Here is a 17,331-nt window from a genome sequence, read left to right as displayed (position 1 = left end):
AGGTCTCCTTCTCCATCTGCCTTCCTTCTCTCTTCTTCTCTCTCCTTTTTCTCTGCTCAGTTCCACCCTCCTTCTGGGTGGGGCAGGGAACCTGGAACTTCCCTTCTCATAGGGACCACCCAGTTACATTTTCTCTGGGGCACTGCTGTGCTATCTTGAATCTTGGGCTTCTCTTTCCACCCTTCTCTTCAGTTCCCTCCTGTTAAGGTCCCTCTGCCCTGTCTGGGTCCAGCCTGTTCTCTGATGCTTTTACTTTGATCCCCCAGGCCTTACAGTTAGGGGAGCACCAGCCTGTTTTCTCTTTGACCTCTGCAGCCATAGTGTCCTTGGCTAAACTTATTCCAGCAGACCCACATCCAAAACAGGGCCCAGATAAGGTGACTGGGAGGGGATGAGAGGGGCAGAGAGAAAGCTTGGAAATCTGATTTTTAGAAGCAGCTCTAGACTAAGGCTATATCTTAGCCCGAGTCCTTGCCAAATCTTGGCTTTCCAATGACTGAGTCGACAAAACTCAACACTTTCACCTAGAGTAAAAGGGAAGGTATTTTACATTTACCAAATCCATTTCTAGTCCAGATCTCCTTTGGCTGCAAAAGCAACCCCTGGAGGTATTCCGGGCATAATACCGCAGGCTTCCAAAAGGTCCTCAAAACTGTTTGCTAATCTGATGCTAATTCCCTCATTCCTGGGTGAGTCATTTGCATTTCTAAGGAGTTTCCTTTCAGAATTAGAGGCTGAATGGGTGTATGCAACTGGGCAGTCAAGCTTGCAGAACTTAGTGCTTTGAATTCCTTGCTGTTCACCACATCTTTGTCCCTCTCAGAGAGGGGAAACAGAATAACTTCATATGCCAGGCCTAACTGTGATTCTTAGAAAACTAAAACCTGAATTCCTATACACATCTATCATCTTTTGGTTCCAAAGTCAAAAATTGCCCTGATTCTCCCCTCCCCCTAGGACATAAACCCTAATTTCTAATTAGCGTGCAAAAAGTTTCCAGCAGTAGGGGCATTTACTATTACAAGGAAACCCTCCAGTAGGTTTGGCATCTGTTTCTAACAAAAAGACAATACTAGTTAAGTGAGTTAATAATTCAATGTTCCCTATTCCTACTACAATAACTTTTTCTTTTCAAAACTACTTTGCTTTCTGTACTGGACCAATGACAAAGAGCTGAATACATAGGACATTTTGTAAATAGGATAAAGTTTTATTTATCTGGAATTGAAAGAAACTTACACCTTACTTAAGCCCAGAAGTGTCTGTGGCAGCCCTGAATTTGGAAAATCAGGCTGACTCAGATCATTTATGTGCACTGTCCCCTTATCAGTCCAGAGTGTTTCTGCAGCACCTACAGGCTCTGTGGGTGTTCTGCAGGCTCTTTCTTCAAATGCTAATGAGGAGCTCACAGATGCTGAACCAAAGGAGTTTCTGCTGCCCAGTGTAACTAGGAATTATTGCCTCACTCTTCTTCTAGGGGCTTTCCCAGGCCCGCTCTCCCTCCAAGTCCTTGTTGCAAACAGCTGTCCTTACACCACTAGAAACTGGCCTATTGTTATCTTCTCTCTGGGTGGGTCTTGTCTCCGGGCACTAACTATAAGTAGCTTTTATGACCCACAGTTGAAAACACATTGGCCTTAGTTCCTCCTCTGACTTCCCTGAGTAATTTTTGTAGCTGCATCAGCCTTATACACCCAGAGTTGCTTTGTGAAGTACCTGGGCTGTTAGGAAGTACCTCTGAGCTGACTCCCCATCTCCCACATAATCTATCACAGCTACAGGACTAAAGTCCAGTCATGCTGGGTTGCAGAGGGAAACTTTTTGCTGACTAATAATTATGGGATGGTTTATGGCAAAATAATATATTTACAATCAGCTATAATATGATCTGTTATTGTAGTTAGTAACCACAACATTATGATTCATTAAAAGCTTATAAAATTTATTAGAATTTTTTGGCCCTCCCTGGTGTGCAAGGGGTTAAAGCGCAGCACTAGGAAGCTATCTACAAGCCAAAGCAGCATGAGTTCAACCCTGACCCCACCCACTGCTCCCCTCAGCAGTCTATTTCAGTGCACCTGCCGGTGCTGCTCCCCACTCTCTGGTGAATCCTGTTGTAACAGGGTGGTCCCTAGAAAAAAGGGAAGTTCCAGGTTCCCTGCCCCACCCAGAAGGAGGGTGGAGCTGAGCAGAGAAAAAGGAGAGAAGGAATGAGAAGAGAGAAGGGAATGAAGCAGGATGGAGAAGGAAGAGGAGGCCTAAGGAAGCCACATGGAGCAGCAAGCCTGTGATGAAGAAGCCGTGCTTGTTTCCTGACCCTGGACTGGTTAAGGCAGATGTGGGTGAGATACCTGTAGGGAGGTGACTGTGGCAGTGTTTATATTGATTTTGATTTTGCTCTTTTGCTCCCAGATTTGTCTGGCCATTTCTGACCCTTTTCCATGGGTTCCAGCCAGAAGGTGCTTTAGTCTAGTGGTGGGCTTTCAGGCCTTGCTTTGGGCCAACCCCTTTTGGGTTGACTTTTGCTCACCAGGGGATGGGTAACTTCAGGTGTTTGATTTAGAAGTTATAATCTTTGTGTTCCGTATTGTATACTCACTGTATTAAAATCCCTTTTCATTAAAGTTTTATATGCTTGTCTTGTTACGGCGGATGGCAGAACCCACTTAGAGTAGGCAGGTTTTTGGGGATACAGGGGTGCCTCTCTCTCCCCCTATCCTCTAATAGAATTGGGGTGCCCTATAACACTTTCACCCCTACACATCTGACCTCTGTCTCAGTTCTTGTATGTATAAATACATAAATATTTTTAATATAAAAATTAATAGAATTTTAATGTAACAAATCAGCCCACCTAAAAAATATAATTTCATAAAGAAATAATCTGAGGTACCTTCCTGGTGGCACAAGCAGTTAAGTCTCAGCACTATGCAACTCGATGCAGCCACCACAGCATCCATTGGATCCCTGACCAGGCAGGTGACCCACGTGGCACAGCAAACCTCTCCTGTCTCTCCCCCTGCTCCCCTCAACTCCCCTCTATATTTCAGTAGATTCGCCTGTTCTGTCCCCATTGAATCCTCTCACCCCCTGCATCTCTGACCTGTGCTCCAGTTCTTGTATGCACAAATAAACATTTTTTTAAATAGAATAAAATTTGGAGAAATGTTCACTATTAACTAAGTTAACAAATGTAACATAATCTTAAGAGGGATTTTAGAAAGATAACTCTAACTTGAAAGTGATATATCAAACCTCTAAGAATAGTCATTTCTGTGTCCTCCCCTTTTTTTTTTTAAAGTAAGCTTAATAAACATGTGTTTCATCTGTAACATGAAAAGAGAAACATTTCTTCTTTAGATAAGACTCTAAGAATGAGCCTCTTAGGGATCACTGCAAGAGGATGGTGGAGCTTGTGGTCTAGACTAAGCAGAGCTGAGGAAACAGCTAGTCCATGAACTCCCAGATTGAAAAATAAGTCTATTCTCTCAGGAAATTACCTGCCCTTCCCCTTTGCCTTATTTAAAGAGGATGATATGACTGATTATCTAAGAAAAGTCATCAATTAGGCCTCATTAAAATTGGGTAGGAGGTTGTCACCCATGGGTGACCCCATCTGACAGAGAGGACCAGGGTGGCAAAGTCAGTCTTTCTTATCACCATGTTTCCCACAGTAGCCCCCAATTCCCCAAGTCCCACACTTTTAACTCACCTCCTGAGGTGCTAGTTAACTCCCACTTATAAATTCTGGAGCTGGAGGAGTCCTTAGAAGTCGTTTGTTGTGAGAAACTGGAGCCCCTGAGAGATGTCTCACACCTCCTGCTTCTCTCAACCTGTCATCTGTGGAAGGGAAGGATCTGCATGGAGCTGAAAAGTGGAATGAGCATGCACATCTTTTAGTTCCCTGAGGCTTTCTGGACCCAAAGAAGTATTTTCAAATGATAACTTCAGGTATTAGCAACCAATTACTGTCTAGGTTAGGATTTTTGGATTTCTTTCCTTCTCATTAAAAAATTCTAAGATTTAAAATCCTTTGCCATTCAAACAAAATGGGGAAATATTTTAAAGAGTCATACAAAGACTTTCAAACTAGACTGGAAATGTGATTGGGTGCTGCTCTCTGAGCAGAGTGCAGACAGAGTTAGTCCTGACATGGGAAATGCAGCCAAGGGATCATCTTCCTGAGAGTGGACATGCTGTGTGAGGGACCTGGCAGGGCATCTGTGACAGTGATTTCTTCACAAAAGAAGCACATGGCAGGGTGTGAAGAATTAGTCATTATGCTGCCGGTTGATTAAAAAGATGGAAAGGGGGCCCTCCCTGGTCTACAGCAGGTTAAAGCACAGCACTAAGAAGCTAAAGTCACTTCAGCATGAGTTCGATTCCTGGCTGCCACATGGTGCAGCAGACCTCTCCTGACCCGCCCGCTGCTCCCCTCAGCAGTGTACTTTGTCAGTTGGCCTGTTTGGCTCCCCACTCTGTCTCTGGTGAAGCCTCTCACCACCCCTGCACCTCTGGCCTGTACGATGACCCTCCCTGGTGGCACAGTGGGTTAAAACACAGCATTAAGAAGCTAAAGCCACTTCAGCATCAGTTCGATTCTGCCTGCCCCAGAGGTGACCACATGGCATGATAGACCTCTCCTATCTCGCCTACTGCTCCCCTCAGCAGTGTATTTCAGTCGATCTGCCTGTTCTACTCCCTACTCTGCCTCTGGTGAATCCTCTCATCACCCTGCACCTCTGGCCTGTACCCCAGGTCTGTATGCATAAATAAATAAATCTTTAAAAAAAAAAAGATGGAAAGGTACATTAGTAGGGCTCAGCAGCTCATTTAAGGCCACACCTATGGAAGGAATGAATCCCTCTTCTCCCATTTCTTCTTCCTATTTCTTCCATATACAGTTACTATCTGACTAGTGTCTTCTTTCGGTTCCAGAAAAGCCACTTGCAGTCTCAATGATTTGAAGATAGGGTTGAGAATGGATGACTCAATCTTTAATACCTTCTGTGCTAAAGTCCAAGGCCTTTTCTGTAAACATGCTCTTTGGAGGTTAAGTCCTGCCTACCTTTCCAGCTTGAACTCTAGTCACTTCCCTTCACAGTGGGAGCTCTGCCTTCCCATCACATGATCCCCCAGGCAGAACACACCTTTGTACTCTTCCTACCTCATTGTGTTGCTACTGTTTCTTCTTCCTTCTGTACACAGAGCCTCCCTTGCAGTGAGCTGTGGCCAGGTAGCTGGGTCAGTATAGAAATGACCATGCATCACTTTCAGACTAGGCCTGAAAAGCACAATCCTTCACACTCTTTTCCTTCTGCTGTGATCTTGGAAGCCATGAGTTGAAATGGCAGAACCCCAGATTTCAGAAGCCTGGCTCTTTTAGCCACCCTTGGAGGAGAGCCTGCCACCAAACTTAGCCTTGGATTTGGCCTTAAGTGCATAAAAACCTACTCCACTGAGCCACTAGAAGTTGGATATTTATCTGTTGCAGCAGCTAGCCTCACCCTAATCACCCTGTTATCCTTCAGCAGGCCCTGCTCTGACACCCCAGGCATGAGTCATTCTTTCTCAGTGTTTTCAAAGTCCCTCAGAGATTACTCATTACCCACCACCCCAGGCCTTGACTACGAGAATCTCTTCACTTTTGATGTTCTACTCAATGGAAGTAGATACTGATCTTTGCAACCCTAGGTTCTGGTAGAGTGGGAGATAGCAGATGTACAATATATAAAATTTCACCCTTTCCTAAGTACTTGTTGAACTCATTCTTCATGCTAGGCACTGGGAAGACAGCAGTATCCTTTCTATTTTAAAGGTTGATTTTTGCAGTATTTCAGACATTTGCTTTCCTGTATTTTAAGAAAAGTGATTTTAACCTGGACATACATCATAATTGCCATGATAGAGATGTGTGTGTAAGAGGCAGTTTCCAACTCTTGATGGTGTTACTTCATAAATCATAATTTTTAAAATGTTGCAAACTAAAAAAAAAAAACAACTGTTCTGTACTCATGGAGCTTACATTGCATCAAGGAAACTAGATAATTAAATGCATGTTGACTATCACTGTGGTAGTAAGGGGGAAATGACGATGGTGCCATGGGGGAAATAAAGCAGGCGGCAGGGAGGACAGTATAGGGTGGGAGTATAGTTTTGTATATGTGCTGCCGAAGTGAGTACAGGGAGTATACTTTTGAATAAGATATGTTCCCACTGAGGGCCCTCCTTGTTTTGCAGGGGGTTATAGCCCAGCACTATCAAGCTATCCACAGCCACTACAGCACAAGTTGGATCCTCAGCCAGGGAGGTGACCCATATGGCACAGCAGGCTCTCCTGTCTTACTCACTGCTCCCCTCAGCAGAGTATTTGGGTCAGTCTGCCTGTTCTGTTCCCCACTCTGTCTCTGGTGAATCCACTTACAGCCTACACTTGTGGCCTGTACTCGAGTTCTTGTATTCATCAATAAATAAATCTTCAAAAAAAAAAAAAAAAGGTATTTTCCATGAAGGAGATAGCATGTTAGCAAATACCTGATAGTAAGTGAGGACTGAAGCGGTGCAGATATTTGAGGGAAAAGCATCCTAGGCAAAGGATGGTGAGTGCAGAGGAGTGGGCTGGAGTAAAATGAGTGAGGGGAGTTGAGATTAATTCAAGGAGGGTGAGATGTGTGTGTGTGTGTGTGTGTGTGTGTGTGTGTGTGTGTGTGTGCTGGAGAACCGGCCAGGATATATAAACCTTTGATAGACTCTGGTTCGTACTCTGAGGGAAGTGGGAGTTATTTTAGTATTTTAAGTAAGGAAGGGAGCTGATGTAATGCACATTTTAACAAGTTCCCTTTGGCCACTCTGTTGAAAGAAAACTGTGTAGGGGTTTAACAGCAAAACAGAGGATACATGCCACAACTTATGCTAATAATCTAGACAAATAAGATAACAGTAACTTGAAGCAGGGGAGTATTTTGGATCTGTTTTGCTGAAGAGCTAGAACTATGAAAATCTGGACTATGAAAAGAAGTCATGGATAATTCCAAACATTTTTCTCTTATATCAATGAGGCCACTTATTCTAGACTAGCAGTGTTTTAATTAAGAGAGTTTCCACTGATCTTTCAGCTCCATCAGTCTTCTGACAGAAAACTTCACAGTGACAGCAGAAATGGTGGTGGGGACCCCCACTCCAGTAGCTACTATTTTGATGAAGGAACCCCACTGCAGGATCCCCACAACCGGGTCTCTCCAACATAGCTTTGCCACAGAGGGAGCAAGTATACTTGGCATATTGGCTGATTTCAATTCTCTTCCCCATTTTCCTGAGGGAACCATCTAAAAGGGCCCTCATATTTACCAACAGATCTGAACTTCTTGGTACATAGCCATGTTGCCACAAACTAGATCCGAGCCCAGAATGCAACTCCAGGGTCTTTGATCTGAACAAGTGGAGGGTGAAGCTGCAACTTAAGGAGATGAGAAGGCTCTGATAGGGTGGTGGACCAGGAATTTTGTTGTGGGACTTACAGCTAAGGGAAACTCACTCAGAGTAGCTGCATGAATATGCTGAGTGTCTGGAATGGACAGAAATGGGGTAGAAATACAAATGTGGGAGTTGTCATCATATAGATGGTATTTAAAACCACCAGGTTAGCTCATCAAAGAAAATGAGTGTATATTGAAAAAAAAAAGATGTCCAAGACCAATCTGGGGGGATTCCAGATTGTGGAATTCAAGACCGTGTGCGAAAGCCAAAAAAAAGAAAGCCAGCCCATTCCGAGTTGCAGGGAGGTAGGAGGAGAATCAACACAAGGGTGATCCCGGAGGCCAGGTGAACATAGATTTCAAGGAGAGAAAGAGCATTTGTGTCAAGTTCCACAATCATATTGAGAAACACCGCACCACGTGAAGGCCACTGCTGACCTTGTCCAGAAAGCCTGCTCAGTGAGCAAGGGAGTGGACGAGCATAGATTGTCCTCTGTTGGTATCTGACCAAGTCCCAAGTGTGCAGGGATGATGACCTTGACTCTCTAGGCAGTTTGATGGGCATGATAAGTGCTTGTAGAATTGATGATACCGCTTTTCTTTTGGGTCTGTTCTACCCAGGCTCCTACTTTTTCTTAGAATCATTGAGTGTGGGAAACTGCGTAATTCCCAATCTGCAGAAGCCAGGTTGTCTGGAATTGCCCAGGGTTATTCTAGTGCAGTTCCACAGAGCCATCGACACCCTAAGCCCTCTAGGGAAAAGGAGTCTTAAAAAAAACAAATTCTGTCCTCCCAAAGTTACTGGGAAACATCTCAAGATGACTTAAAAGAATGTAGTTCATGTCTTCAAGCTACTGGGAGAAATCATATTCTTGAGAATATTAATTTTTTTCCTAATAAATATTTTCTTGGAAACTTTGATTAAATAACAGTGAAACTTTAAGTTGAAAACAGGTGGACCCTGAGGTCCTGTTCCCTGACAGAGGATGACACCCTGGGGGGGGGGGGGAAGGGGACAGCCAATCTGGATTACCTACCTTTTCTTGAGCAGTTTACAGGCCTTTAGCAAACTGAGCCCTTAATCACCACCCTTTAAAAAAAGCACAGTGACCACCCCCAGATTTCTAAAGTAACAATAACAAATTATAGATGACAAAATAAAGGCTTGGAAAGACTGAAGGCTGGCAGGGATTATTTCCCCTAGTGAGGGAGTGAACTCACTAGGGGACACCTGTCCCCTGCACAGAAAGAGGAAGGCTTTTGTGCTACTTCTAGAAATCAGCTTTTCCTGACAGGCAGAGAGGACATCGTGAGGTCTGTGGCCCTGGGAAGCAGTACCCTGAGAACTGGTGTGCAGTTGTGGGTAACGTGGGAGAGGAGGTGGTAAAGAAGGCTCCTGAGGAAAAAGGAAGGAAGCAAAAAGAAATATTTGTCGAGCATCTAAAATGTTTCAAATACAGTCACAAATTATTTTATCCTCAGTCACCTTTAAAGTTATTAATTCCATTTTATAGGTGAGGAAGCTACAGCTTAAAGAGGGGTAAGAACTTTCTCCAAGTCACACAGATGGTAGCAATAAGAAAAACTAGAATTAGAAAGCAGGGTTATATGCTTTTGAAGGCTAAACTTTTTCCATATTCCCAAAAGAACCCACTTGAAACAGCAATGAGCATTTCTTAAGACAAAGGTCTCCTTCCCTGCCATTCTTGTGTGTGAGTGTGTGTGTGTGTGTGTGTGTGTGTGTGTTAGAGGCAGCCTTCCCTGTTATTCAGGGAGTAATTATTCCATCCTCTATCCTAAGTGGCGTGTTTAGGGCCATTGACTTCTCTTTCTTTTCAACCATTTATTCCCCAGCTCTTGTGAGTCCTCTGTTAGGGCAAAAAGGCAGAGTGCTAACTATCCACTTCTATTACTTGGGGGAAGTCTCTTATTGGTGATATGGCTGAAACAACTGGCTAACATGGAGTTTTATATACTTTTGTCTGCTTGATTTGCCTGGAATCCACACTAATTCTGTTAATTGGTCCCACTGTGTGTTACGTAAGAGGGCATACACAGGACACAACCTCCATCTTAAAAACTCAGCTAACATAGCGTGACTTATCAAACTATGGTCTTTTAAGGAGAGTCACAGACTCTAAGTGTTCAAGCCCCTCCGTTGGGCCAGATTCACCCATTCTGGCTCATGAGCCAGAGAGAACTCCCCTCAACACGCTGGAGAGATGTCCAGTCTTTATAGCAAGCTCTGCAGTGATGTGACTTTGTGCCTCACCAGGCATGCTCTCAGGACTGGGACATGCTGGCCATCTCACATATCTCCTACTACACTGAGCCAAAATCAGCCTCCCATTGTGGATTCCAGCTATTTCTGCTCTCTGGAACTATCCAAAACATGTCAAATGCTTTTGAATATGTGAATCCTTAAAATATCTGAAGCCAACACTAATGTTTTACTTCTCTGCTCCTCTCCTACCCAGTAGTTAAAATGGTTAACAGTCACGTTTATTTTATCTTTAAAGCAAGTTAAAGGTATTATATTACCAATGTGATAAAGGCCCTTGTTCTCCTATCCCAGGGCTCACACTCCGCTCTCCACACTCTCAATCTGCTTCTATTTCTTTGGCTCAGGGGGTCCTAGTGCAGAAACAACCCCAGTGGAAGCAGTTACAATGCAGCGATTAATAGACCATGGTAGTCAGACTCGTGTTAAATGCAGTAGTTAAATTTACAAACTGTGTCTATAACTTATGTAACTGTGAGCAGTTTAGCCAATCTTTTTAAGCTCCCCCTCCTCACCTATAAAATGGGAACAATAAGCATATTTACAATGCAAGGTGTAGGGGGTGTTAAAGGAGACCTGCCACTTAAAATAACTTTTCTCTCAGGCTCTATCTCACCGAGGAGAAAGTGAGTAATGGAGCCTAGAAGGGAGGTGAAGAGTTTTATTATTCCCGTTGTAGTTGTCGTAGCTGGTTAATAGCAGAGCTGGAACCAAATCCTAGATTCCTCCCCCTCCAACCAGGTCCCCGTCTCGTCTCGGTCGCCACCACTTTCTTGGTGTCCTCTCACCTCTATGCTGCTTAGAAACACCCCTGAGCCCCGCAGTGTTCAGTGTTCGCTGCAGTGTTCGATACACCAAGAGAGCTTATGTTGGCTTTTTTACACTTAGGAAAGGGGAGGGAGAGAAGGAAAGGGGAGGAAGAGAACAGCAACCTATAAGTTAAGTTAAAGGTAATTTCAGGCGTTGCCCAAATCAGTAGGAATTGTAGTCTGAGCTTTCCTTCCGTCTGCATTCCAATACAGTCACTGCAACGCCCTCGGGCAGGCCAGGCGCCCTGGGGTACCTTGGCAGCGCACCTCTAAAGTGCTCAGGAATTGGTAAAGAAGGAGCGGCACGGGCCAGGCCGGTGGGGGGGGAGGCAGGGAGGGGGGGAGACACCGCCCAGCTGCCAGGCTCCCAAGGGGCGGAGCAGTGGGGGGGTGTGGCCTCACGTAGGTGCCTGTACAGGATTGGGTTTCGCTGAAACTTACCCGTCTCCCGGGAGCCACGCTCAGAGACTCTAGTGCCCGCGGGAGGGTGGCTTTCTCCCCCAAACCGCGAGTTGAAGTTGAGTGGAGTCGGTGGCTGCAATCTCCGCCTGCCTCGCATCGGGACTGCTGGAAGGATGCGAGGCCCGAGCATGGTGTGGTTGCTGTGGGGCGCCGTCCTGTTGGTGGCCTCCACCACCTCTGGCAATCGCACAGTCTCAGGTGAGAAACTTGACCCAGGAGAGCCCCTACCGCTATGGAGCGAGGGTCCCCGGCAGCATGGGCAGGTGTTGGGAACGCGGCAGGTGCGCTAAAGGTGTTTTTTTCCTCGCGGCAGCCGCCTCCGCCACCATCTCCCAGAAGCCCCGTACCCTTTTCTCCCTGCTGGGACAACCCGAAATTCTGAAGTTGGTGGAGGTCAGGGGAGGGGGAAGGGGAAGAAGCAATCACTTCTAAGGGATACCCAGAGGATACAGCCTCCACTCCCCCAGGTTGGTTTATCTGCAAACACTAAGTCATTAAGTTTTTCCGCACATCCCCGGAATTTCCTCCAGACCGGTCCCGCGCGGCCCCTGAAGTTTGCGAGCTCTTAACTCTGGGAGGATTGAAGTGGCTGGGTGGAAGCCCGCAGCTGGGGGACGTTCTATCTTGCTTTTTGCAACCCCTTGGTCTTTGGCGCTCTTTGGAATCAGCCTGCAGCATTTGGCCCTGAGCTCCTCCATCAAGATGGATGGCCAAGGGAGGTGGGCAAGAAACCCCCCTCGCCCCCCCTCCACTTTTCCAGTTCTCCGGGTCACAGAGTCAGCTTCCAGTTTTAGGCCAGTTGGGCGGCACACGGGTTTTAACATGGAACCTCTTGGACCCTGTGTTATATTCCCCCGGGAGACCTTATGGCCCTAGGTTTCCGGGTCCAGTGTTTCCGTGCTACTTGGAGTATACAGTGGCGGCCTCTCAAGTCGGTAACCGCTCCGTGAGCCGCGCGAGCCGCCGGCTCCGGGACAGAACTGGATCTGCCCGGGAGTAGACTCCAGTGCAACTCCTGCCGGTTGTGCATGGCTGCCAGCTTCCAAAGGTCGCTCGTTAGAGGGTGCTCGAACAGGAACCATTGGGGGTGTAATGTCTTAGCCCGAGCAGGCCGCAGGGGACTTAGGTGTAAGCCCGAGATCATACCACTGTGATGTTAAGCAACGCCCAGCTATTTGCGGCAGTCAGAATACCCTTAAAAGGAAGGTTTTAGTTTCCCTGAGAAATTTGCCAGACCTACTGTAAGTGGTAGTTTCTCACTTTACCGCCTTTATAAAGACATTGTAAAAGCTCACATCACAGAATTTGAATTCAGTTGAAAATGTGATTCTTTTCCCTCTGGAATTGGGTAGTATGGTGTGTGCTTGAAAACTGTACTACTGCTGTGCATTTTATTGCTCAGCATCAGAATAAAGGCATTTATATACAGGACGTTTTGAAACTGTAAAGAACACTTCTCTGTTCGCTTTTGTCTTTTAAGTTGGAAACGTAAAATTCAGGAGCAAAACCTCGTTTGTGCACACATTTTAAAAAATGTTAAGTGTGGATGATTCAACATGTTTATGGTTCTGTTCAGATATGTCCTATGGGAAGCTTACCCTGAGTATTGACTTGCTTACAAAGTGAGGGACTAGGGCTAGGGGAATTTGGAATACACGGTGAACTTGAATTAAATACTTAGCCAGAATTATTTAACACTGCATACCGTATCCCTCCCCCATCCTCCCCATATTTTAATTCCATTGCAGGATAACGTTCCTAAAGAGTTAAGTAACAATGAGACTAGTTAGATGGAGCTTTCCCTCCAATTTGAAATTAAATTGATTCTGTGTAAGAATAGAGCACCACCAGAATTTACAGATGAATGTTGATTTATTGGAGTTCAAGATGGTCAGCACCCTACTTTCTTTGCCTTTCATAACAGTTTAATAATTATTTGTGTAAATGTGTCTAATCTCTCCACACTGAATCCAAAACTCCTGTTTATCACCAACTTCATGGTCTAGTACAGTCCTATCACCTAAAGGGCCTTGTAAATCGCCAGTGAAGAATGAAGGGACTTGCCCAGTGTGACCTGGAGGAGAGCAGGCAGGTGGCAGTTCAATTTAAAGTCACATTTGCTTAGCACTTTTTCAGCCTAGAGGTCCTTGTCCACTGTGGTGCAGTTTTTTTGGTTTTTCTTTTAGAAAGGGAAACTGTTCTTTGTGCAATTGCTTTTTAATTGTACAAATAATAGGTGTACACTGAGGAAAAACAAGCAAGTAAAAATGGGGGAAAATTTAAATCACCCTCAGTTACCAAAGAAACCACTGCTAACGTCTTGGACTACATCCTTTCCCATGCTTTCATAATGCGTGTATAAAGTCTATTCATAAATGTAGTAAGTTGTATTGTCCCTGTACAAATAAACATCACATCAACCAGTAAATACCACCAGTCATTTTTTAATGACTGTAAAATATGTTATAGGGTATATCATAAATTTTACATGGGGTCCTCTGGATAAACTCATGGGCTATTTGCAATGTTTTGTAACAAGAAAGGACCCTGTAATGAACATGAAGATGGGATTTTAAATTTGTATTTGATCCCCTTTCTTGCCTTATAGTTACTAATTAACCTCGATAGGGAATGTCTTAGTGAAGTCTGTGTTTGACTTTCTTATGGCTTTATTAGCTGGGCAAGTGTTGAGAGGAAAAAAATTCATCCAGAAAGAACCATGAAAATTTACTAAAGTGTGCCTAGAGGGGGTTACCTGGTATTTGAAACCTTATTTTTCAGTCTGTGTTCCCAAAGATGTGTATCTGCTTTGGGGAGGAGCAAAAGAAGATTGATATGAGGCGATAGTATTGCGGAGGATATGCGAGTGTATGTACTCTGCTTAATAAGGGTCGTTCTTATTTTGTGAAGCCTTTCTTTTCCCCACTATGGTTATACGTATTGGAACTGGGTTACCATATGGAATATATTTCCATTTTTAAAATTTGTCACTAATCCTGTATAATTTTGGGAGTATGACTTCACAACTCCATGTGTATATTTGCTTCTCTCTATGTTTCTTATTGTGGGTTATTTTCAAGTATCTGAAGCACATTGTCATCTATATGAGTATTTAACTTAAAAAGAAATACTCATGATTTAAAAAATAAATTATAAGAAATTGGTATAAGATAACAGGCAGGTCTATCCTGAGTATATCAGTTTCCTGTAGCTGCCATAACAAATTGCCACAGATGATGCTTAATGGGATGGATATTTACTCTCCGGCTGTTCTGGGATCCAGTCTCTGAAATCAAGGTTTTGGCACCTCTGAAGCTCTGAGGGAGAATCCATACTTTGCACTGCTTCTAGCTTCTGATGACTGTCAGCATTCCTTGGTGTTTTTTGGCTTGTTTTTCTACCTTACTCTAATCTCTGTCTCCATTTTCACACTGCTTTTCTTTGGTCTTTTCTCTTATGTCTCTCAAATCTCACCTTTTTTTCCCCCCGTACAAGTACACTTGTCAGTGACTTGAGGCCCCATCTAGATAATTCAGGATGGTTTTCTCATTTCAAGATCCTTCATTATATCCAAAAACACCCTTTTTTCTAAATAAGATAATGATCACATATTCTAGGGAATAGGATGGATATAGATACCTGCTTGGGGTCTACCTTTCAAGCTACTATACCAAGTAAAAAGTCAAGTATTTGCTTCTATAATCCTTTTTGCAAGCTAACCACTATTAGTCCTTATCAGGGAAGCCTTAAGAGATGTGAGTAATCTTGAGTGCAAGTTGGAAGAAATTGTGATGACTCATTATAAAAATTACCAGGTAAACTCATGAGTAAGTTTAATGTCCTTCCTTATATAATATGGTATAGTTTGCCCAGTTTGCCCTGGCATGGTGAAGGCCTGCTGTTCCATGAAATTTAAAAAAAAAAAAAAAAAAGACACTTTGGTATCCTTAAATGGTCCACTTTCCTTGTTGGTCATAAACACTTGGTCGGGAAAGAATATAGGCTGAATATGCTATTCTTTTACTTGTGTTTTTTAAAGCTTAATACATCATATGGGATTGTGGGTACATTTTGATACATGCTGTTCTATGCCACGTGACTGTTTGTGTCAGGACACAAATTTGTCTTTGGTATGCCCCTCTGTCAAGTGACCTTGAGGCTGAAAGGTGTGGAACCCTCATGCTCTTGGAAATCCCCCTGTGTCAGAATTTAGGAAAGGGAATTACAATAACAGGTTGGATCTTGTCTTGCTTCCAGGGTGAGATAGATGCCATTATAAGAGTAGTTAGGAACTAATGAGTATGGGCAGTTAGAAAAATAAATTGAAATATTGTCAAGGTTTGTTTTTTTTTTTTTGGAGATTCACAGAAATCACTTATACTTTGCACATACCCCAAAACCCTCTACTTAAAAAAAAAAAATGAAACAAAACCAGACAGTAGAAAACCCAGTGATCTCATCAAGCCAGAGAAAGCCCTGTAAGTATTCTGTGTATCCCTCCAGTCTGTTAAGGTGCTTTTATTTGAACAAACCATCTTTACTCCTGAAACACTGATTTGTATAATGACTATTGTCTGCCTTGACTTTCTTGCATAGGAACCACTAGATCTAAAGGAAGAAGTCTCGTGGGTAAATCTAACTTCTCTGGGAAAGGAAGTACAGTGAAACCAGGCCTTATGGTGGATGAGTTTTCTACCTTGGTCCTCACTGGAAAACTGACTACTGTCTTTCTCCCAATTATCTACACAATTGTATTTGTGATCGGTTTGCCCAGTAATGGGATGGCCCTGTGGGTCTTTCTTTTCCGATCAAAGAAGAAGCATCCTGCTGTGATTTACATGGCCAATCTGGCCTTGGCCGACCTTCTCTCTGTCATCTGGTTTCCTCTGAAGATCGCCTACCACATAAATGGCAACAACTGGACTTATGGGGAAAGTCTTTGCAAGGTACTCATTGGCTTTTTCTATGGCAACATGTACTGTTCCATTCTCTTTATGACCTGCCTGAGTGTACAGAGGTACTGGGTCATCATGAATCCCATGGTGCACCCCAGGAAGAAGGCAAACATTGCCATTGGTATCTCCCTGGGAATATGGCTGCTGATTCTGCTGGTAACCATCCCCTTGTATGTCGTGAAGCAGACCAGCTACATTCCAACTCTGAACATCACTACCTGTCACGATGTTTTGCCTGAGGAGGTGTTGGTGGGAGACATGTTCAACTATTTCCTCTCCCTGGCCATTGGAGTCTTTCTGTTCCCAGCAATCCTTACAGCCTCTACCTATGTGCTGATGATCAGAACCCTCCGGTCTTCTGCCATGGATGAAAACTCAGAAAAAAAGAGACACAGAGCAGTTAAGCTCATTATCACTGTCCTGGCTATGTACCTGATCTGCTTCACACCTAGTAACCTTCTGCTCGTGGTGCATTATTTCCTAATTAAAAGCCGGGGCCAGAGCCACATCTACGCCGCGTACATCGTCGCCCTCTGCCTCTCCACTCTCAACAGCTGCATTGATCCCTTCGTCTATTACTTTGTTTCACAAGATTTCAGGGATCATGCAAAGAATGCTCTTCTCTGTCGAAGTGTCCGGACTGTAAAGCAGATGCAAGTATCCATTTCATCAAAGAAATTTTCTAGGAAATCCAGCTCATACTCTTCAAGTTCAACCAGTGTTAAAACAACCTACTGAATTTTCCAGCTTCTCTGTTGGAAGATTCAGAGGAGGACTTGGAGCCCGCTTAATGTTATGGAATGTTTCTGTTGCTTCCTAACCCATCAGGTCTTACCACATACCATTTATATGCAGCATATCTCCAGATTGCTAGAAACTTCTTTGTTTGCATGAGGGGGAACTCCCCCTCCCTCCAATTAACATAGATAACAGTTTCAGAATTGTTCTATGCTGATGTTCTCAGAAACAACTGAGTTTTGGCAGAAGACAGCAAAGATACTGAAACCCATTGACTGGCAAAAGTCATCTTGGTGTGATGACAAAGTTCTTAGCCGAAACTACATTTCTTTTTCATCCAACAGGCTTCAGGGCCCTCAGAAATGATCAGCTGAACTAACTGACTTCACAGATGAGGAAACCAAAGTGTGGAAGGGGCTCCTCAGCCAGGCTTCCAATCAGTGGCAGCTAGTTGGGACTGAGCAGTGGATCCTGACTGTTCATTGGGCTTCTCTTATCTCCTCATTGAACTGATGTGGATCTTGTTTTAAAAAGGCAGTTTCATCGGATTCTCCACTGAGAGCTCAGAGTCTGGGGCTGGAACCCAGAAACTTGAGTTTTAACAAGCTCAT

General features: G+C 44.1%; 1 protein-coding gene across 1 annotated transcript; it reads left to right on the top strand.

Moving 5' to 3' along the window:
* Positions 1–11,140: 11,140 nt before the first annotated feature.
* Positions 11,141–16,724, top strand: F2RL1 (coagulation factor II (thrombin) receptor-like 1). Its single transcript, XM_004678198.2, has 2 exons — positions 11,141–11,225; positions 15,624–16,724. Exons 1-2 carry the CDS (start codon positions 11,141–11,143, stop codon positions 16,718–16,720), a joined length of 1,182 nt encoding a protein of 393 aa, XP_004678255.1. The 3' UTR covers positions 16,721–16,724.
* Positions 16,725–17,331: the final 607 nt, after the last annotated feature.

The sequence above is a fragment of the Condylura cristata genome, unplaced genomic scaffold (genome assembly GCF_000260355.1).
Source record: "Condylura cristata isolate star-nosed mole 26May11 unplaced genomic scaffold, ConCri1.0 scaffold00007, whole genome shotgun sequence".
Classification (NCBI taxonomy): Eukaryota; Metazoa; Chordata; class Mammalia; order Eulipotyphla; family Talpidae; genus Condylura; species Condylura cristata.
The sequence above is the reverse complement of the archived record's forward strand: the minus strand, read 5'-3'. Positions and strand labels throughout refer to the sequence as shown.